At 58.3% G+C, this 20,383-nt stretch overlaps 2 protein-coding genes across 3 annotated transcripts; both read right to left on the bottom strand.

Moving 5' to 3' along the window:
• Positions 1–184: 184 nt before the first annotated feature.
• GLCE (glucuronic acid epimerase) lies at positions 185–8,087 on the bottom strand. 2 transcript variants are annotated; one of them, XM_058033285.1, is made up of 5 exons: positions 8,019–8,087; positions 7,404–7,500; positions 6,225–6,729; positions 4,556–4,792; positions 185–3,825 (listed from the first exon to the last, which is right to left on the bottom strand). In XM_058033285.1, exons 3-5 carry the CDS (start codon positions 6,715–6,717, stop codon positions 2,801–2,803), a joined length of 1,755 nt encoding a protein of 584 aa, XP_057889268.1. In that variant the 5' UTR covers positions 6,718–6,729; positions 7,404–7,500; positions 8,019–8,087; the 3' UTR covers positions 185–2,800. The 2 variants fall into 2 exon arrangements, with proteins under 2 accessions (XP_057889268.1, XP_057889269.1); XM_058033286.1 differs by lacking the exons at positions 6,225–6,729; positions 7,404–7,500; positions 8,019–8,087 and adding an exon at positions 6,081–6,172.
• A 1,310-nt stretch (positions 8,088–9,397) lies between these two features.
• Positions 9,398–19,821, bottom strand: NOX5 (NADPH oxidase 5). The gene is made up of 15 exons (XM_058033619.1): positions 19,702–19,821; positions 19,333–19,483; positions 17,916–18,126; positions 17,632–17,663; positions 17,339–17,547; positions 16,704–16,857; positions 15,181–15,362; positions 14,567–14,749; positions 13,859–13,991; positions 13,077–13,219; positions 11,755–11,927; positions 11,231–11,315; positions 10,887–10,986; positions 10,622–10,788; positions 9,398–9,529 (listed from the first exon to the last, which is right to left on the bottom strand). The coding sequence occupies exons 1-15, from the start codon at positions 19,819–19,821 to the stop codon at positions 9,398–9,400; spliced, it is 2,175 nt and encodes a 724-aa protein (XP_057889602.1).
• Positions 19,822–20,383: the final 562 nt, after the last annotated feature.

Raw genomic sequence — 20,383 nt, 5'->3', positions numbered from 1 at the left:
TTTTCCCACTTTTCCAGAAGAAAACCTCCTTAAAACCACGACACGTCAAAGCCACCATCACAGGAAAAAAAACTTGGAATACATCTGGAGAATAAAATACTTGGAAAATCCCCAAATAAGGAAAACATCCCAAGGTTTGGTTTTTTGTTTTTTTTTCTTAAGATAAAAAAGTTTATTTCCCAGTCTTAGAAAGCTTTCCAACATTCCCAATGACCCATAGAAACGTAGGAGAACCTCTTCCCGCCAAAAATTCCGGAGGGGGCGGAATACAAAACTATCCTGTGCACATTGTGCTTAAAGGAGCGCCCAGCCCGGAGCATCCTGTAAACAAATTATTGCATATTTTCCATCGGGATCCTCGGGAAAATCCCGGGAAATCCAACAAAATCCCAGCCAAGCCACACCCGGGGAGGAGGAGAACGGGAATGAGCGGCTTCCAGGGAATGCAGGATCCCAGGGAATGCAGAATCCCAGGGAATGCCCAGATCCCAAGGAATTCCTGGATCCCAGGGGGGGTTGTGCTTGTGCTGTTGGGGTGGGGGAGCCACGGAGAGGGGATCCCATGGGAAGAGCCAATGGATCTCTGGGTGAAAATCCGGGATCGGAGCTGATCTGGATCCCAAAGATCTCTGGGAGTTTGAAGGTGGAAACGAACAAAGAAATCCTAAATTGGAATGAATTCCAAGAAGTTTTGGGGATCGGCTCCATGGCCAAGGGTCCTCTTCCAATGCACAACGGAATTTAAGGAGTATCAGGAATTCCCCGTGGATTCTCCATGGAATTGCAGCCTCTAGTGGGGATTCCTGGAAGCTCCACCTGTGCTAAGGCCAGCAGAAGGTGATGGAAGGACAGGAGGCACAACCTTGGAATGCTCCATCCCAAACTTCCAGCGGCATGCATGGAGAAAAAAATCCCATGGGAAGAGCCAATGGATTCCCACAGGAAAATCTGGGATCAAAGCTGATCTTGGTCCCAAAGATCTTTGGGAGCTTGAAGATGGAAAATGAACAAAAAGATCCCAAAGTGGAATGAATTCCATGAAGTTTTGGGCACTGCCAGCATGGTCAAGGATCCTCTTCCAATGCACAACAGAATTTAAGAAATACCAGGAATATCCCCATGGATTCTCCATGGATTTACAGCCTCTGGGGATTCCTGGAAGCTCCACCTGTCTAAGGCCACCAGGTGGAAGGACAAGAGGTGGAACAGGAGGAACAACCTTGGAATGCCCATCCTGCACTTCCAGAGTGGAGAAATTGGCCACATTCCAACCCCACCATCAGCATCAATTCCCAAAAACCTCAACCAAGAGGAATTCTGGCCTCTGTAAGGCACCAGCACCATCTTGGAGCAGCACCCAAGGAGGCTCTCTGGGCTTCCAACTGGGAAAAAGATGGAAGGAACACGTCAGGGGAGGATGGAGCAGATTTTTGGGAAGGAATCCCAGGTTTGGGGTGGGTTTGTGTCTGCTGGGTTTCCATGGGCATGGAAAAATTCCCCTCTGCTACCTTTGGTATTGGAATTTCTCCTCTGCCATCCTTTGGATGGGTGGAATTGACCGGAGTGCGTGGATTAAAGCCGGGAAAAGGTCGCTCTGAGATCGATGAGAAATGAAGGAAAAGCCTCAAAAAATGAAAGCAATAAAAAGATGGAGACGGGTGTTGTCCTTGTGCCCGGGATTTTGGGATTGGGATCAGCTCCACCATGGAATGGGAGCAGTGGGAATTCCCAAAGTCCAACCAGGAGTTCGGGATCAGGCAGCCGGTGGGATCATGGGATCATGGAATGGTTTGGTGGGAAGGACCTTAAAGCTCATCCCATTCCATAGGGACCTTCCACTGTCCCAGGCTGCTCCAAGCTGGCCTTGGACATTCCAGGGGTCCAGAGGCAGCCACAGCTCCCCTGGGAATTCCAGCCCAGGGAGAGCTGGAAAAACCTCTGGGATGGAGCTGTTAGAATGTTGGATGGGCTGGAGCAGGAGAAAAATGAAAATTCCCAAATTCTTGTATTTCCTGAGGAACTCCGGATGACCCCCATGTCCCGCTCAGCAATTCCCAAAAACACCCCCAAAGCTCTGAGGAACCTCCCAGATGGAATTCCAAAATCCCATAGAAGACACAGGGATGTCCAATATCCCACAGAAAACACAGAGCTCCAGGAAAAAGGATCCCAGCTCTGAGGGGACACCGGTGACAGGGATAAGGGATCCCAGCTCCAAGGGGACATTGGTGACAGGGATAAGGATCCCAGCTCCATGGGAATTCCAGTGACTGGGATAAGGATCCCAGCTCCAAGGGGACACGGGTACTGGTGGCCCGGGACTGTGTGCTCCAGGCTCCCAGTTGTGCTTCCATGATGCCGGGCACGTGTTTTCCATGAAGAAACCCTCCAGCTCCAGGACCTCCAGGCAGAGAACTGGCAAAATATTCCAACTGCGGATTTTCCATCCCGAAAAAGTGAATCCCTAGGAAACCCCACCCCCCCACTTTAAAGCCACGCTTCGCACTCCCAGGCTCCGAGTGATTCCCGTGGACGGCGCTCATCCCACGGGACCTGCTCCAACATGGACACAAAATCCCGGTTCAAGAGGCCCTGGACGAGCTCTCCAGGCTGCGACCGCGCTTCCAAGACTTCTATGGCTTCTGCAAACGTTTTTCCTGAAAAAGGAAAAACCAATCCCAACAAAACCCAACCTCAACGCGGGAGAGAGCGTCCCCATCCCAAACCCTCCCCAGAGCAGTTTTAAGGCCCACAATTTTGGGAAGGACCCGTCGGAACCGCGGCAAGGACGGGGAGGAGCTCAGTTGTGCTTGGCCCGCCCTCCCCGCAGGTAACTCTTCCACCTCTTGACGAACTCCTTGAAGACGGGCGCGTCGTCGATGGAGCCCAGCAGCTGCAGCTGGTTGATGTGCGTGGTGTGGTAGTCCCAGCGCGCCAGGTTGGGCGCCGTGCCCAGCATGAAGTGCCGCAGGTCGTAGATGGTGCCCGAGCCGGTGTCGAAGAGCGGCAGCATGGCCTTGAGCGACTCCATGCCGCGCTCGTAGAGCAGCCGCGCCTCCTTGCCCAGCTTCTCCCCGGCCGTCTCCTTCAGGTCATAGAGGCCGATCAGGGAGTACATGAAGCCGTTGAGCACGAAGGAGCTGGGCGTGGTGGGGTACTCCTCGTACCAGTCGTGCCGGTTCATGAACACCGCCTTGACCCCGCGCTGCTCCGCCGGCAGCTTGAAGGGCGCCGTGGCCCGCAGCGCCGCGCCCAGGAACGCCGGCTCCTTGGTCAGCTGGTAGGCCCTGACCAGCGTGGACATGGCCTGGCCCTGCGCCATGGCCGAGTACCAGCCCGGATCCAGGGATTTGAAGCCTTCCCCCAGCTTCCTGGTGACCATGATGGGCCAGCCGCCGCGCTCGTCCTGGTTGCGCAGCAGCCAGCGGCTGGCGGCGAAGAAGGCGGCCATGTGGGCCGTGGCCGAGATGGTGACGTTGTCCAGGAAGCCGCGGCCCTTGGCCACCAAGCGCAGCACCCTCTTGGGCATGATCTTGGTCTGCTTCACCGCCTTGGTGTTGGAGAGCCCCACGCCCTTGCGCAGGTCCGTCAGCAGGTCCCGCGTGAGCGTGCTCCAGCTGCTGCGCGCCCCGATGCCGTAGAAGATGTCCCTGTCCCTGAGGGCGATGAGCTGCGTGCTGGACACGTAGTGCACGGTGAAGAGCTGGTTCCTCTCCGTGGTCTCCAGCACCACGGACACGCTGCCGTTGCTCAGCAGCTTCAGGTCGAAGGAGATGATGAAATCCCGGCCGTTGTTGAGCTCCAGGGAGACGCCCTCGGAGCTTTCTGCAAAAGCAACCCCGGAAAAGCCTCGCTCAGCACGGAAAGATTCCCGCTTCCAAAGGGTTGGAGCGGATTCCAGAGGCCATCCCCGCTCCCGGGAGGGATTCCAAAGCTTTTAGAGCAGCCCTTCAATAATTCAACGTTTCTGGGCTGTTTCACCTGATTGGAATTGGGAATGAAGGATGAGGAGTGAAAAGGATGGGGAATGGAGGACTGGGAACAAAAAGGATGGAGAATGGAGGACTGGGAATGAAGGATAAAGAATGAAAAGGATGGAGAATGGAGGATTGGGAATGAAAAGGATGGAGAATGGAGGATTGGGAATGAAGGATAAGCAATGAGAAGGATGGGGAATGAAGGACTGGGAATGAAGGATAAGGAATGAAAGGACTGGGAATGAAGAATTTGGAACAAAGGATTGGGAAGAAAAAGAATGGGGAATAAAAAGGATGGAGAATGAAAAGGATGAAGAGTGAAGAGGACAGGAAATCAAGCATAAAGAATGAAAAGGATTGGGAATGAAGGACTGAGAATGAAGGACTGGATTCAAGGATTGGGAACGAAGGACTAGAAATTAAAAGGGTGGGGAACAAGTGATTGGCAATGAAGGACTGGGAATGAAAAGGATTGGGAATGAAGGACTGGGAACAAAGGACTGGAATCAAGGACTGGGAACAAAGGCCAAACAAAACCCCAGCACCCAACAATTCCCACTCCCGGCTGCGCCACCCACCTGGGCAGGAGAACTGCTTGACGCCGGTGAGCCGGGTCTTGTCCCAGACGGTGGTGAGGGAGCAGCCCTTGGGCACCGTCCATTCCCCGTTCCCGTTCCCGTCCCCGGCCGTCTCGTACACCTCCACGTGCGGCGGCTTCTCCGTCAGGTTCTTGCTGTAGTGGCTCAGCCCGTACTGAGCGATCTGGATGGGGTAGAAGTAGCCCTGAGGGCCCCACTGCGTGGAGAGAGGAACTCCTGCCCGGAAAAAAACATGGAAAAAGCGTTGGAATGAGGGGGAAAGTCCTCCTCTGCACCCTGAAATTCTGGGAGCTCCATCAATGCGGTTGGAGGTTAGAGGGAAGGAGGAGGTTGGGCCCTTTCCCACTAAAATCTGGAATTCCATGGTTTTAGATGGCAGAGGAATCCCTGATGTGGACTTCCCAACTTTCATGGAATTGTGGAATGGGCTGGGTGCAAGGGAACCTCAATCCCACCCCATTCCACCCCTACCAAGGGTAGGCCCACTTCCACAAACAGGGTGCTCCAAGCTGGGATTGGACATTCCCAGGATCCAGGGGCAGCCACAGCTTCTCTGGGAATTCCAGCCCAGCCAGGAATTCCTTCCCAAAATCCCATCCATCCCTGCCCTCTGGCAGTGGGAGTCATTCCCTGGGTCCTGTCCCACCCAACTCATCCTTGAGGATCCCAAGGCCAGAGGTGCCACCACTAAACCCCATTCCCACATTCCCAGCACCAAATCCAGGTCACTTCACACTTCCAACACATTTTAAGGAGGACTTCCAGCAGATTTTCAGGATCCTCCCAATCCCAAAAAACCTGCTGCTCTGCTGATGCCCTTGACCCTGTCACAGACCTTGCCAGTGCCACCCCCATTCCCACATTCCTACCAGAACATCCAGGTCACTCTGTACTTCCAGCACATTTTAAGGATCATCCCAATCCCAAAAATTGCTGGGAATCCTCTGCTTTCCCAGCAGAACCCACGTTCCACACCACTGATGCACCTGACCCTGTCACAGACCTTGACAATGCCACCCCCATTCCCATCACCAAATCCAGGTCACTTCACACTTCCAGCACATTTTAAGGAGCACTTTCAGGATACCTTCAGGCTCATCCCAATCTCAAAAATTCCTGGGAATCCTCTGCATCCCACCTTCCACACCACTGATGCTCTTGACCCTACCACCACTCCCCCATTTCCACCAGTACATCCAGGTCACTTTGCACTTCCAGCACACTTTACAAAGCACTTCAAGCACATTTCACAGAGCACTTCCAGGAGATTTTAAGGATCATCCCAACCCCAAAAATTCCCAGGAATGCCCAGGCCCTCACCCTTTACACCACTGATGCACTTGACTGTGTCACCACCCCCATTCCCACCAGAACATCCAGGTCACTTTGCACTTCCAGCGCATTTTACAAAGCACTTCAAGCACATTTCACAAAGCACTTCCAGGAGATTTCAAGGCTCATCCCAACCCCAAAGATTCTCCACGGGGAACACCCAGTCCCTCACCCTCCATGCCACTGACGCACTTGTCCCTGTCACCATTCCTACATTCCCACCAGAACATCCAGGTAATTTCACACTTCCAGCACATTTTACAGAGCACTTCCAGCACACTTTAGGGCTCATCCCAAGCCCAGAGACGTCCCTCACCCTCCACGCCGCTGATGCACTTGACCCTGTCGCGCAGCTCCACGTTGTAGCCCTCGAAGGACATGAAGACGCCGTCGGGCCGGTAGGGCGCGCGCTGCGCGTACACCTTGGAGTAGCTGTGCGAGAACTCGAACCTCTCGCCGCCGTCAGCCTGGGCGATGCGCCCGTACACCTGGAAGTATTTCTCCACCCAGCTGAAGGGCAGGAACACCTCGCTGCCCTCGCGCCGCCCCTTCACCGTCTGCTCCTCGTTGATGACGCAGTCGATCTCCTCGTAGCGCGGCCCCGACGCCGCTCTCCCGGCGCTCCCCGGGGCTCGGGGGGCGTCCTGGGGCGAGGCCTCCTCGCTGTCGGCAACGCCGGGGTGCTCCGGGGGGCCCGGGGCGGGCGGGGGGCGATGGGAGCAGCGGGTCCAGAGCAGCAGCGAGAGCAGAGCCAGGAGGGAGCAGAGCACCAGGAGCGCCTTGGAGCTGAGGCGGGCCAGGCAGCGCATGGTGCTGCATTCCTGGGAAAAACAACGGGGAAAAACGGGATCAGGAGAGGGATTTGGGGTGTGGTCATGGTGACGGGGCCAGGCAGCGCATGGTGCTGCATTCCTGGGAAAAACAACGGGGGAAAATGGGAAAAAACGGGATCAGGAGAGGGATTTGGGGTGTGGTCATGGTAACAGGGCCAGGCAGCACATGGTGCTGCATTCCTGGGAAAAACAACGGGGAAAAATGGGATCAGGAGAGGGATTTGGGGGGTTCCCGATGGGAATGGTCATGGTAACAGGGCCAGGCAGCGCATGGTGCTGCATTCCTGGGAAAAACATGGAAAAAAATGGGATCAGGAGAGGGATTTGGGGGGTTCTGGATGGGAATGGTCATGGTGACGGGGCCAGGCAGCGCATGGTGCAGCAGTCCTGGGAAAACATGGAAAAATGGGATCAGGAGGGAAATCTGGGATGTTCCAGATGGGAATGGCACTCATGGCGGAACATTCCCAGTAAAACCATGGAAAAATGGGATCAGGACATGGATTTGAGCTTTCCTGGATGGGAATGGTGTCCCTGTCCAGGGTCAGTGCCAACATTCCCAGGAATCAGGGAAATCTGGGATCCAAGGCGGGATAGGAATTCCAGGGATCCCAGCAGAGCCGGGAATAAACGGGAACGGGGAAAAGCAGCTCTGCTCTTACCTTAGGGAAAGGGAATTCTGGGAATTCTTGGAATTCTAATGCATCTCGAGCTTCCAGAGGAAAAATTCCCGGGATTTATGGATTCCTCTTGGGATTCCTGCAGGGAAAACCGGGAAAAATGGAGCTGGAGCAGCCCCAGATGGAGCTTTTCCTGGGAAATCCTGGTACTCCCAGGAAACTCCTCCGAATTCCAGGAAAACCCTGACGTTCCCAGGGAAATCCTGGTATTCCCGGGAAACTCCTCTGATTCCCAGGAAACGCTTCAGAATTCCAGGAAAATCCTCAGGGAATCCCAGGAATTCCGGATCCCATATTCCCGAATCCCCGAGCCGCGGTTCCTGCGCTCCACATTCCCCCAGCCCATATCCCGTATTCCCGCACGGTCCCAGCCCGCATTCCTGCATTCCCAGCCCGAATTCCCGAATTCCCAAATTCCCACCGCTCCCATTCCCTCATTCCAGGCGCCGGCAGCAACCCCGAGGCGGCCCGAGCACGCCCAGCCCGGGTAACCGCGCTGCCCTCCCTCTCTCCCGCTGCCACGATTCCCACCATTGCCGTCACTGCCATCATTCCCGTTATCCCGGGAATTCCCGGGAATCCCGGCCCGCTCCTCACCTGCGCCCAGGGCCTGGCGGGCGGCGGAACCCCCGCGCGGGGCAGCGGGGGGAGCACGGAGGGGCCGCGCCGGGGCCCCGCCCTCGCGCGTTGCGGCCAATGGGAGCGCTCGGGGGGCGGCGCGAGCGCTGGGCGCCAGCCAATAGGAAAGCGCGGCGCGGCTGTGCCGCCGCCACAACGGCGCCGGGTAGGGTAGGGCGGGGTGGGGAGGGGAGGGGCGGGGATGAGGCGCCGCCGCCCCGGCGGCTCCGGTGGCACCGGGAGCGCTGCGGGGGCCGCTCGCACCCGCGCGGGGCCCCGGCACCGCCGCAGCCCCCGCTGGCACCGGCGCGGCCGGGGGGGAGCGGCGGGAGCGGCCCCGCCCCGGCTTCCCGCGAGAGCGGCGGCGACCAATCAGAAGCGCGCGTTTGAGGGGCGGGGCTTCCGGGCGGAGCGCGCCGCGGATTGGCTGAGCGGTGCCCCGCCCACGGCGTGGTCACGTGGCGGGGCCGCGTGAGGCGGCGGCTTTGATCGCGATAATTAACGGGGATTAATGAATAATTAATGAATAATTAATGAGTAACTGATGAAAGGGACCGGGAGAGCGGCGGGCTGGGCAGGGAGGCTCAGGGAGAGCGGCGGGGGTTGGGGAGCGGCTGCGCCAGGGGAGGTTTGGGAATGTTGGGAAAATTCCCACCTGGAAAATTCCCACCTGGAAAATTCCCGCCTGGAAAAGCTCCAGGCACGGAGGAGCTGCCAGGCAGGCCTGGAGTCACATCCCGGAGGGATCGGAACCCTTTGGATGTGGCACCTGGGGACAGCGGTGTGGTTGGAGCCCGGGATCTCCAAGGGCTTTTCCAACAGAAACAATTCCATAGTTCCATACAAATGCCTGATCCTCCATCCCTAAAAACCACCTGGCTCGGGATAGACCCAACAGTGCCCGGATGAATGCGGTTCAATCCCAATCCAACCCGAACCCAGGAATTCTGTGCCTTGCCCACCAGGAGCTGCTGCTTTGGAGCGGATCCCAGGCCTGGAAAAGGCTGGAAAATCAGGAATTCCAAGCATGGAATTGTTATCCATGGCCTCACCAGCTCCTGATTCCTGGAGTCCCTTGATTCACCAGGAAACACAATCCAAATCCAGCACAGATTCCAGGTTGGAGGGAGTAGCATCTCTCATACACTGATTCCCATCCCAGTTTTCCCTTGGTTTTGCCAAGGGGCTGGAGTTGCTTCCATGAACCCAAACATTCCCACCTTTCCCTCAATTATTCCTCAGATCCAAAGGAAATTTTCCCATCTTTTCCCGATTTATTCCCGTGCTTTTCCGAAGGGAGCATTCCCACATCCCCGCCCCGCTGCCGGCCGCAGCTCCTGGTTGGAATTCGGGCTCCCTCAGAAGTTCTCCCGGTGGAAGCGGAAGCCGAAGCGGCGGCAGTGCCCGCGGATGGCCCGGGCCAGCCCCGCGGAGCCGCACAGGAACACCGCCACCGCCCCGCGCCGCTCCGCCGCCACCCGCGCGAACACCTGCAAGGGAACGCGCCGCCATCCGCCCTGCCCTGCCCTGCCCTGCCCGCATCCCCGAGCCCATCCCTGCATCCCCGGGCCTCACACACGGGGCCGTTGGAATGAGGTCACCGTTGGGGTCTCTTCCAACCCAACCCACTCCATGATTTTCTGATCCCATTCCGCAATTCCACAATCTGACCCAGATAAGAGGCTTGGAATGAGATCATCTTCCCATTCCCTCCCAACCCATTCCATGATTCTCTGATTGATTCCATTCCCTGATCCCATTCTCAATTCTTGGATCTTATTCCATGATCCCATTCCCTGATTCCATGATCCCATTCCCCAAGTTCTCTGATCCCATTCCAGGATTCCATGATCCCCTTCCCCAAGTTCTCTGATCCCCTTCCCCAAGTTCTCTGATCCCATTCCAGGATTCCATGATCCCATTCCCCAGTTCTCCGATGCTATTCCATGATCTCATTCCTTGATTCTACGATCCCATTCCCCAGTTCCATGGTCTCATACCATGATCCCATTCCCTGATTCTCTGATCTCATTCCTCAGTTGTCTGATCGTATTCCATGATGCCATTCCCCAGTTTTCTGATCCCATTCCCTGCTCCCATTCCCTGATTCCATGATCCCATTCCATGATCCCATTCCCCATTTCCATGATCCCAGTCCCTGATTCCCTGATCCCATTCTGAGATCCCATTCCCCAGTTCTCTGATCCCATTCCCCATTTCCATGATCCCAGTCCCTGATTCCCTGATCCCATTCTGTGATCCCATTCCCCAGTTCTCTGATCCCATTCCATGATCCCATTTGCTGATTCCGTGATCCTATTCCATGATCCCATTCCCCCATTCCATGATCCCAGTCCCTGATTCCCTGATCCCAGTCCCCAGTTCTCCAATCCTATTCCATGATCCCATTCCCTAATTCCATGATCCCATTCCATGATCCTATGCCCCAGTTCTCTGATCCCATTCCCTGCTCCCATTCCCCCATCCACGATCCCATTCCCCGATGCCCTGCTCCCTCCCCCGGCCCCGCTCACCCTCTCCCCGTGCCCACCGTTCCCGTTCCGTGTATGCCGTTCCCGGACCTGGTCCCAGTCGGGGCGGCCGGGCTGGGTGCGGCAGCGCAGCCCGGAGATGGAGTCGCGCTGCTCCCGCGCCGCCAGCAGGTCCAGGGCCAGCTGCAGCCCCAGCGCCTTCACATCGCCCCTGCCCAGCGCCGAGGTCATGTACAGGTGCAGCTCCAGGAACCTCCCTGCCGATTCCAGCCGTTCCCACCAGGATCTGCCCCGCTCCAGGGCTTGCATTGGGCTGGGGGTGTCCCCGGGAATGATACCGGGCTCTCCCGCTCACCTCCCGGCTCCAGCTCCGCCTGCTCCGCCTCCAGCTTGGCCAGGAGGCCCAGGAACCACTGCAGGTGCTGCTGCTCCCGCGTGATCCAGATGAAATCCACCTGGCAGGGCGGGAAAGCCTCGCCTTGGCACCTCACTGGATCCTGCCAGGTGCCAATACCAGATCCTGATACCAGATCCCATCACCAAATCCCTGCACCGGGTCCCATCACCAGATCCAACCCCCATTCCCAAAACTCCCAGATTTCAGGGATGCTCCCAGGCTCTCCACCCCAGACCCTGCAGCCCCATGCCAGGCCAAGCCTGGATCCCACATCCCCTATCCCCTCTTGCTCCCATTCCCACCTTCCGGAGTGTCATCTCCTCATCCCGCCGTTCCTCACTCCAGGAGAAACGGCAGCTGGGGCAGCTCTGCTTCCGCCGCCGGTACCTGTGCAGGGAGCAGCATTTCCTGCTCATTCCTTCCTATTCCTGCCCATTCCTGCTCATTCCTCCCGTTTCCTGCTCCTTCCTGTCCCTTTCTACCTTTTCCTGCTCGCTCCTTCCTTCCTTCCTTCCTTCCTTCCTTCCTTCCTTCCTTCCTTCCTTCCTTCCTTCCTTCCTTCCTTCCTTCCTTCCTTCCTATTTCTGCTCTTTCCTGCTCATTCCTTCCCATTCCTGCCCCTTCCCTCCCTGCCTGCCCATGGCCAATCTCCCTCCAGCACCTTTCCTGCGGCCCAAATCCCCAAGGAAAACCCTGGCGCCAGGAGAGGCCCCACCTGTGCCCGTGGGAATGAATCCCAAGGACAGAATCCCAAGGATCAAGGGTTGGATGGCAGCTCCACCAGGGCCTGCATCCCTGGGGAGTTCCCAGATGCCAGGGGACCCACCGGATCATGATGCTCTGCAGGATGGAGGCGCAGGGGGTGATCCCGATGCCGGCCCCGATGAGAACGGCGTGCTCCGAGGTGAAGATCCGCCGGCTCGGCGTTCCGTAGGGACCGTCCAGGAAGCACTGGCACAGACCCAGCACTTCCAGGGGCAGATCCAGCACTTCCAGGGGCTGAAGCAGCTCCCGGGCGGAGGAAAAGGGCACAAAGGGGGTCCAGGAATTTGGGATCTTCCTGGGGTTTTGTGGGAGCAAGGAATGGGTGGGAAGGACTGGAGTTTTCTGGCAGGGCAGGGTTTGGATCAGCCTCAGGTGGGATCACCCATGCACAGGGATACAGGGATGGAGCAACTGGGAATGGGGATGGGATGGTGGGAACGGGGATGGGATGGTGGGAATGCTGATCCCAGCCCATTTCCCTGGATCCAGGGAAGTTGGGAACATCCTCACCTTGACGCTGCAGCTCCGCTGGCTCTCCCCAGGCCCGGTGTCCTGCAGGAGAGGGGAACAGTGACCATCCCCCCTTCCCAGCACTCCCAAAATTCCCTGGATTTGGGCGTTTTCCCACTGGGCTGCACACACCCAATTCCAGCTGTCAATGCTGCGATAATACCCAAGGAATTTCTTCCCAAAGAGGAGATTTTAAGGAGTTTTGTCCCATTTGGGATCCAGTCCCTGTCCCTGGGATGGGGGCAGTGCTCACCCCCTGCTCCGGGTCCTTTCCCGGGAAAGCAGCTCCGGAGGCTCGGAACGCCGTCAGCTCCACGGCTCCATCCCTGCCAGAGGCCACAGAGCCCTCCTGGGAACAAAGGCTGGAATCAGCACTGGGATCACTGCTCCAGGGATCTGCTGGGCCTCCAGCAGAGTCACAGGAATTCCCATTCCGTGGGGCACAAAATCCCATTAATCCCAAATCCCACCATTCCATCCATCCATCCATCCATCCATCCCAAATCCCATTTCATGGGGCACAAAATCCCATTAATCCCAAATCCCACCATTCCTTCCTTCCTTCCATCCATCCATCCATCCATCCATCCCAAATCCCATTTCATGGGGCACAAAATCCCATCAGTCCCAAATCCTACCATCCCTCCCATCCATCCATCCATCCATCCATCCATCCATCCATCCATCCATCCATCCATCCATCCCATTCCCCGGATCACAAATTCCTATTCCACAGGGCACAAATTCCCGTTCCATGGGACACAAATCCTTCAAGGCTGGACAAGCAGGGAATGTTCATCCCGAGGGATTCCCCAGCTGGGATGATCCCATGGGATCCATCCCTTTGCTCCGATCCCAACCCCACAGTCCCACCTGTTCCCAGTGCCGGCTCCTCCGCTCCCTGCGGCTCTTCCCGGGTGGATTTGGCTCCAGGCCGTGCAATTCCAGCTGCTGGAAGTACTCGTAGAGCTTGGTGGTCCATTGGCCCCGCGCCCGGATGTGCAGCCAGAGGGTTTCTGTGGGGATCAATCCCAAAATCCTGGAATTCTCTGGATTGGGAAGAACTTCAAACCCAACTCATCCCATGGAAACGCCTTCCATAGCCCGGCTCGCTCCAAGCCCCATCCAAGCTGGAAAAACTTCACCCATGGGCATGGAAAACGGATCCTGGGGGTGGGAAACGGATCCCAGGGATGGAAAACTGATCCTGGGGGTGGGAAATGGATCCTGAGGGTGGGAAACATTCCAGGGATGGGAAACAGATCCCAAGGGTGGGAAACAGATCCCAGGGATGAAAAAGAGATCCTGGGGATGAAAAACGGATCCCGGGATGGAAGACAGATCCCAGGGGTGGGAAAAGAGATCCTGGGGATGGAAAAAGAGATCCTGGGGATGGGAGATATTCCAGGGATGGGAAACAGATCCCAAGGGTGGGAAACAGATTCTGGGGATGAGAAACAGGTCCCAAGGGTGGGAAATGGATCCTGGGTGGGAAAACGGATCCTGAGGATGGAAAACAGATCCCAGGGGTGGCTCACAGATCCTGGGGATGAAAAACAGATCCCAGGGGTGGGAAACAGATCCCAAGGGTAGGAAACAGATCCCAGAAATGTTAAGGGAAAATTCCAGGGGGATTTGCAGGGCGCAGGAGGAACCTGGCTGCTCCGGGGCGCTGCTGATGGAGAAGGGGTGCCACTCGTAGGCGGCGATGGCCGGCACGTTCAGGTACACGTAATCCCCCGGCTGGAAGCGGAAGGATTTCGGCCTCTGGATCACCAGGTGGGTCACCTGCAGGAGAACAGGAGCAGGAGAACTGGGAATGCCCAAAGGATGTCCCCTGCTGGATTCTGTGCAGCGGAAATTCCGGGTTCTGCCCCTCCGGTTGGGTTTGTTCCCCATTCCCCTGCCCAGTTTGGGTTGCACTAAATCCCAGTTCAGACTGGGCTCAAATTAGGGGATTTGGGGGGAAAATTCCGAGTTCCAGGAGTTTTTGTTCTGCTTCGGCTTTTCCATGAGTTTTCATTTTAAAAAATTGGGGAAAAGGCTTGGAAATAAAGGAATTCATTTGGCCTCCCTCTGCCACCTCCAGCTTTTCCATGTTTGTTTGTTCCTTCGTTCCCAGAGTGCCAGGAGGAGGTGGCATAGTGGGATTTAGGATAGTGGGATTTGGGATGGGATGGGATGGGATGGGATGGGATGGATGCCTCCCCAAAGGGCAGCAGGTGGGTGGGATTTGGGATAATGGGATGTGGAATGGATGGGATTTGGGATGTGGGATGTTTGGGATGAAGGATGTTTGGGATTTTGGATAGATTGGATTTGGGATATTTGGGATGTTTGGGATATTTGGGATTTACTCCCACCTTGGAGGGCAGCAGTTTGGCCTCCAGGATGTGCAGATCCCCTGCCCGGCGCCACGCCCAGCCCAGAACCTTCTCCAGCACAAAGAGGGAGCCGGGAATCAGGAACCACTTCCAGAAGTGGGGACCATGCAGGAGCAGCAGGAGCCACACGGGGATGTAGGAGAGGTGGCTCCAGTAAAACACCTGGGAATGGGAGCGTGGATGGGAATGGGAACAGGAATGGGAAGTGCTGGACCCAAATGGTGCCTCCTGTTGGGGCTGACTGGGTATTCCAGTGGGAAAAGGCAGCCCAAGGGAATCCTGGAATCTCTGGGATTGGGCATGGAAAGGACCTTAAACCCATCCAGTTCCAATCCCAACGCCTCCCTGTATCCCACATTGCTCCATGGACACTCCCAGGGATCCAGGGGCACCCGTAGCTTCTCTGGGAATCCCATCCCAATATCCCCGTGGCGCTGGGAAACCATTCCCTGGGTCCCGTGGGGAAGCAAATCCCAGGAACCCCGAATTGCGAGTGTGGCGTGCCCAGGGCTCCCGCGGGGCAGCACCAGGACGGGCACCCCCTTCCCACCAGGGCACCCCGGCATTCCGGCCGGGAATTCCCCAGGGATCACCTCGAAGTGGCCGCCGCGGCGCACGCAGGGGCTGGAGCAGGCGAGCATGGCCAGGAGCAGCGCCAGCAGCGCCAGCCCGCTCTGCGGGGCAGTGCCACCAACGCCACCAACGCCACCGGCGCCCGGCCGCGCCCGCCGCACGTACTCGCCCAGGGCCACCAGCCAGTCCCGCCGTGCCAGCCCTGGGGACACGGGCACGGCTCAGCGCGGCCGTGCCACCCCCGCCGGGAATGCCCCGCGCCCGTCCCGGGGGTGCTGGCACGGGAGGGGCGCAGGAGCGGAGCGGGGAGAGCCCTGGCACCGCTCTGGGATGGAGACTGGGGGTACCAGGGTGTGGGGTGCGGGATTGGGGATGTGGGGTGCCGGGATTTGGGGAATGTGGAGTGCGGGATTTGGGGAATGTGGAGTGCGGGATTGGGGATGCGGGGTGCGGGATTTGGGAATGCGGGGTGCCGGGATTTGGGGTGCGGGATTTGGGGATGCGGGGTGCCGGGATTTGGGGATGCGGGGTGCGGGATTTGGGAATGTGGGGTGCCGGGATTTGGGAATGCGGGGTGCCGGGATTTGGGAATGCGGGGTGCCGGGATTTGGTGATGCGGGGTGCGGGATTTGGGGATGCGGGGTGCGGGATTTGGGGATGCGGGATTTGGGAATGCGGGGTGCCAGGATTTGGGGAATGCGGGGTGCCAGGATTTGGGGATGCGGGGTGCCAGGATTTGGGAACGTGGGGTGCCGGGATTTGGGGATGCGGGGTGCGGGATTTGGGGATGTGGGGTGCCGGGATTTGGGGATGCGGGGTGCGGGATTTGGGGATGTGGGGTGCCGGGATTTGGGGATGCGGGACTGGGATCCCGCTCGGGGCCTCGGCTGTCCGGGGGAGCCGCTAGAGGGGGATCACAGCCCGCGGCTGCTGCCCGTGCCCTGCCCGGCCCATGTCCCTGTCCCCACCCGCGCCCTCGCAGTGCCCCCGGCACGGGCACCCCTTCTGCAGGACTTCCCCCTCCCGTCCTTGGGCACCCTTTCCATGGGATCCTGGGACACGGACACCCCTTCCATGGGCTTCCTGTCCCCGTGTCCCTGATCCTCCTGTGCCAGGTGTGTCCCCTGTCACTGACCCTCCTGTGCCAGGTGTGTCCCCTGTCACTGACCCTCCTGTGCCAGGTGTGTCCCCGTGTCCCTCTGTCACTGACCGGCCTGTGCCAGGTGTGTCCCCGTGTCACTGACCGGCCTGTGCCAGGTGTGTCCCCGTGTCCCGTGTCACTGACCCTCCTGTGCCAGGTGTGTCCCCTGTCACTGACCCTCCTGTGCCAGGTGTGTCCCTCTGTCACTGACCGGCCTGTGCCAGGTGTGCCCCCGCGTCCCTCTGTCACTGACCGGCCTGTGCCAGGTGTGTCCCCTGTCACTGACCGGCCTGTGCCAGGTGTGTCCCTGTGTCCCGTGTCACTGACCGGCCTGTGCCAGGTGTGTCCCTGTGTCCCCTGTCACTGACCGGCCTGTGCCAGGTGTGTCCCTCTGTCACTGACCGGCCTGTGCCAGGTGTGCCCCCGCGTGCGCGGTCCCCAGGGCCAGCACCAGGTGTCCCACGCGCTCGTGGCCCCGCACGTGCAGCTCCAGCGGGAACAGCTCCGCCAGCGGCGTGGAGCGCAGCCAGGTCAGAGAGCGCCGCAGCATCAGCGCCTGGCGACAGCGACAGGGGACAGGGCAGCGACAGCGGGGACAGCGGGGACGGGGACGGAGGTGAGGGCAGGGTCGGGAGAGAGGGACGGGGACAGGGGGCGAGGGAGGGGACAACAAGAGGGGAGGGGAACAGGGACGGGAGTGAGGGAGGGGACGGGGACAGCGCTGGGGACACGGACGAGCAGCGGGCGGGGAGAGGGGCCAGGGCACCCGGAGATACCCGGGAGCAAATGGAAATGGGAGGCGCTGGGGCAATGGGAAATGCGGGGAGACAATGGGAAATGGGAAATCTTGGGGGATAATGGGAAATTCCAGAGGGAACGGTAAATGTTGGGGGACCATGGAAAACGCCGGGGACAACAGGAAACTTTGGGGCAGCATCCCTCCTGGCTATCCCGGGACCCTCCCGGCCTTTTCTGCTCCCTCCCCCCGTGTCCCCTCGGTGTCCCCCGGGTGTCCCCCGGTGTCGCGGGGCACTCACGGCCAGCAGGGCGCAGTTGAGGTTGAGGCTCTGCCCGCAGCCCCGGGCCAGCGCCAGGGCCGGGCCGCGCTCCCGGTGCCACAGAGCCCCCAGGGCGAGCAGGAGCGCCGTGGCGGCGACCCAGGCCCCCAGGCAGCACAGCCGGGCCCGCTGATCATCGTGGGGTTCCCGGGAACAGCGGCACATCCCGGGCCGCCGATCCCCGCGGGATTCCCGGGAAAAGCGGCACATCCCGGGCCGCCCGTCCCCGCGGGATTCCCGGGAACAGCAGCACAGCCAGGGCACAGCAGGGCTGGGACTGGGGGGCTTCAGCCAGCTGGCAGCACTGGGAAAATGGGAATTGGGATTTGGATGGGAATTTGGAGGTGTTTGGATGGGGAATGGGGAGCTGGAGCAGTACCCAGCTCGGGGTGGTACCCAGCCCTACAGCCAGAGTGGCAGCATCCCTGCATCCATCCCAAAATCCAAACCCTGTCCCATCCCAAACCATCCGTGATCCAATCCCAAACCTCTCCAGCTGCTCCCAGCCCCACTGTGGGCTCCCCATGGAATCCTTTCCTAGGAGTCCCCTCCCCACCTGATGCTCAGGTTCTCCAGGAGTTCCGGGAATGCTTCCAGCTGCTCCCGGAGCTCCGGGAAGGTGATGGAGCCGCTGTGGTCCCGGTCCAGGGCCTGGAGCAGGGCCTGGCTCAGTGCCCCGAGCCGCTCCTCGGGAAGGGCCAGGGAGCTCTCCCGGAGACACCCCCGGAGCACCACCCGCAGCTCCTCGGCATCGATGGAGCCGCTCCCTGGAAACCGGGACAGTCCCAATATCCCACAGCCCCATGGAGTGACCTCCATCCCGATATCCCACAGCCCCATGGAGTGACTTACATCCTGATATCCCACAGCCCCATGGAGTGCCTTACATCCCGATATCCCACAGCCCCATGGAGTGACCTCCATCCCGATATCCCACAGCCCCATGGAGTCACCTCCATCCCGATATCCCAATCCTACAGCCACCTCCATCCCAATATCCCACAGCCCCACGGAGTCACCTCCATCCCAATATCCCACAGCCCCATGGAGTCACCTCCATCCCGATATCCCACAGCCCCATGGAGTGACCTCCATCCTGATATCCCACAGCCCCATGGAGTGACCTCCATCCCAATATCCCACAGCCCCACGGAGTCACCTCCATCCCGATATCCCACAGCCCCATGGAGTCACCTCCATCCCGATATCCCACAGCCCCATGGAGTCACCTCCATCCTGATATCCCACAGCCCCATGGAGTGACTTACATCTTGATATTCCAGTCCTACAGCCACCTCCATCCCAATATCCCACAGCCCCATGGAGTGACCTCCATCCCAATATTCCACAGCCCCATGGAGTCACCTCCATCCCAATTTTCCAGTCCTAATCCAGGAATTTTCCTCACAGGGAGGAAAATTCCTGGTTGGGTCAGGATCTGCTCCCTGGAGAATTAGATTGATCCCAATATTCCACATTCCTACAGAGTCACCTCCATTCTGATTTTCCACGGTCCTACAGATTTTCCAGTGGAAAATCCTGGATGGGTCAGGATGTGCTCCCAGGAACAAGTGATGGGAAAACGGGAATGGCATCCAGGGGAGGTTCAGGTTGGATATTTGGGAATATTCCTTCATGGAAAGGGTGGCATTGGAAGGGGACTTGGGGGTGAGAACAGTTGGATTCAATCTCCGAGGGCTTTTCCAACCCAAACGATCCCAGAATTTCAGGAAAGCAGGATGGGGAGTTGGCATTGGAGCAGAGCAGATCCTGCTCTCCCTGGCTGATGGGAAATCCTGGGAAATCCTCAGTTGTGACTGATGGAATCCTTGGCTTCCCGCAGGAATTTTCCCATTCCCACACGGAACGAGGGCAGCAGCCTCATCCCAGCCAAAGCCGGATGCTCAGAGCAGACCAAATCCCAAATCTATCCCAAAAAACCCCAACGAATCCCATTTTTCTCCTCCTCTCACCATCCACATCGTACACCTGGAAGAGGAATCTGAGCTTTTCGGTGGAATTCCCGCAGAGCAGCCGGCGCAGGGATCCCAGCAGCTCCTCCCGGCTCAGGGAGCCGCTTCCGTCGGAGTCGAAGAGCGCAAAAAACCTCTCAGCAAAGAAGGACTGCGGGAAAAGCGGGAATGTTCCCCTGGAACTGGGAATGTTCCCATGGAGCAGGGAAATGGGAATGCTCCCATGGAGCAGGGAATGTTCTCCGTGGATCAGGGAATTGAGGAATATTCTCCATGGATCAGGGAATTCCCACTGATCTCTCCCCTCTTTCTCATGGATCCCTCCCCTCTTCCCACAGATCCCATTCCCTCTTCCCACGGATCCCTGACCTCCTTGACCTGCAGGGCGGATTTGAACTCTTCCAGGCTGATTTCCTTCTCCTTCCCAGCGACATTCCCAAATTTCTTGCTCACCCAGCGCAGCCACTCCGCGTCCGCCGCCGTTCCCATGGTTCCGGAGCGATCCCTAAATCCCAACAATCCCTTTTTGGGATCTCCCAGCCTCGTTCCATGGAGCATCCCAAAGTTGGATCCTGCAGGGATCAGCTGCATTCCATGGAATCCCAAATCTCCATGGAGCTGCTGAGCCCAGTTCCTGGGATAATCATGGGGTCCATGGGAGCATCACTGGGGATTCCTTTTTCCCAGGAAACCCAAGCAGGGATCATCTCCCATTCCCATTCCCTCCTTCCCCATTCCCATTCCCTCTTTTCCCAGCCTTCCAAAATTCCTCCAATCCCCCACGCTCCGTGAAATCCATCAGCACTTCCCAGCATCCCAGATTTCCCCAGGATCCAAAGGAAAATCCAGGTTCCAGGAGCCTTTTCCCATCTCCAGCCTCTCCTGTTCACCTCCAACAGGGAGACTCCAAAGGGAAATCCTGGAAAAGCCCGCAGTGTTCGGAGGAGAGGGATGGGTCTGGCTGGGATAAATCCCAAATCCCTGCTCCCGCCTCATCCCCATTATCCCTCCCTTCCCAAATCCCGCCCAGCTCCGTGGCCCATCCCAATCC

This window comes from Melospiza georgiana, chromosome 13, assembly GCF_028018845.1.
Source record: "Melospiza georgiana isolate bMelGeo1 chromosome 13, bMelGeo1.pri, whole genome shotgun sequence".
In the NCBI taxonomy this organism is placed as follows: Eukaryota; Metazoa; Chordata; class Aves; order Passeriformes; family Passerellidae; genus Melospiza; species Melospiza georgiana.
This window is presented reverse-complemented; position numbering and strand designations above follow the sequence as displayed.

Excerpts from the sequence above, each read along its gene's own strand:
- NOX5 (XM_058033619.1), bottom strand. The coding sequence starts at position 19,821 with ATGGGAACGGCGGCGGACGCGGAGTGGCTGCGCTGGGTGAGCAAGAAA. Across the intron at positions 14,750-15,180 it reads GCCGCGGCGGCCACTTCGAG|GTGTTTTACTGGAGCCACCT; the intron begins GTGATCCCTGGG and ends TCCCATTCCCAG. Across the intron at positions 13,220-13,858 it reads CAGCGCCCCGGAGCAGCCAG|AAACCCTCTGGCTGCACATC; the intron begins GTTCCTCCTGCG and ends TGATCCCCACAG.
- GLCE (XM_058033285.1), bottom strand. The coding sequence starts at position 6,717 with ATGCGCTGCCTGGCCCGCCTCAGCTCCAAGGCGCTCCTGGTGCTCTGC. Across the intron at positions 4,793-6,224 it reads GTGCATCAGCGGCGTGGAGG|GAGTTCCTCTCTCCACGCAG; the intron begins GTGAGGGACGTC and ends TTTTCCGGGCAG. Across the intron at positions 3,826-4,555 it reads CAAGCAGTTCTCCTGCCCAG|AAAGCTCCGAGGGCGTCTCC; the intron begins GTGGGTGGCGCA and ends TTGCTTTTGCAG.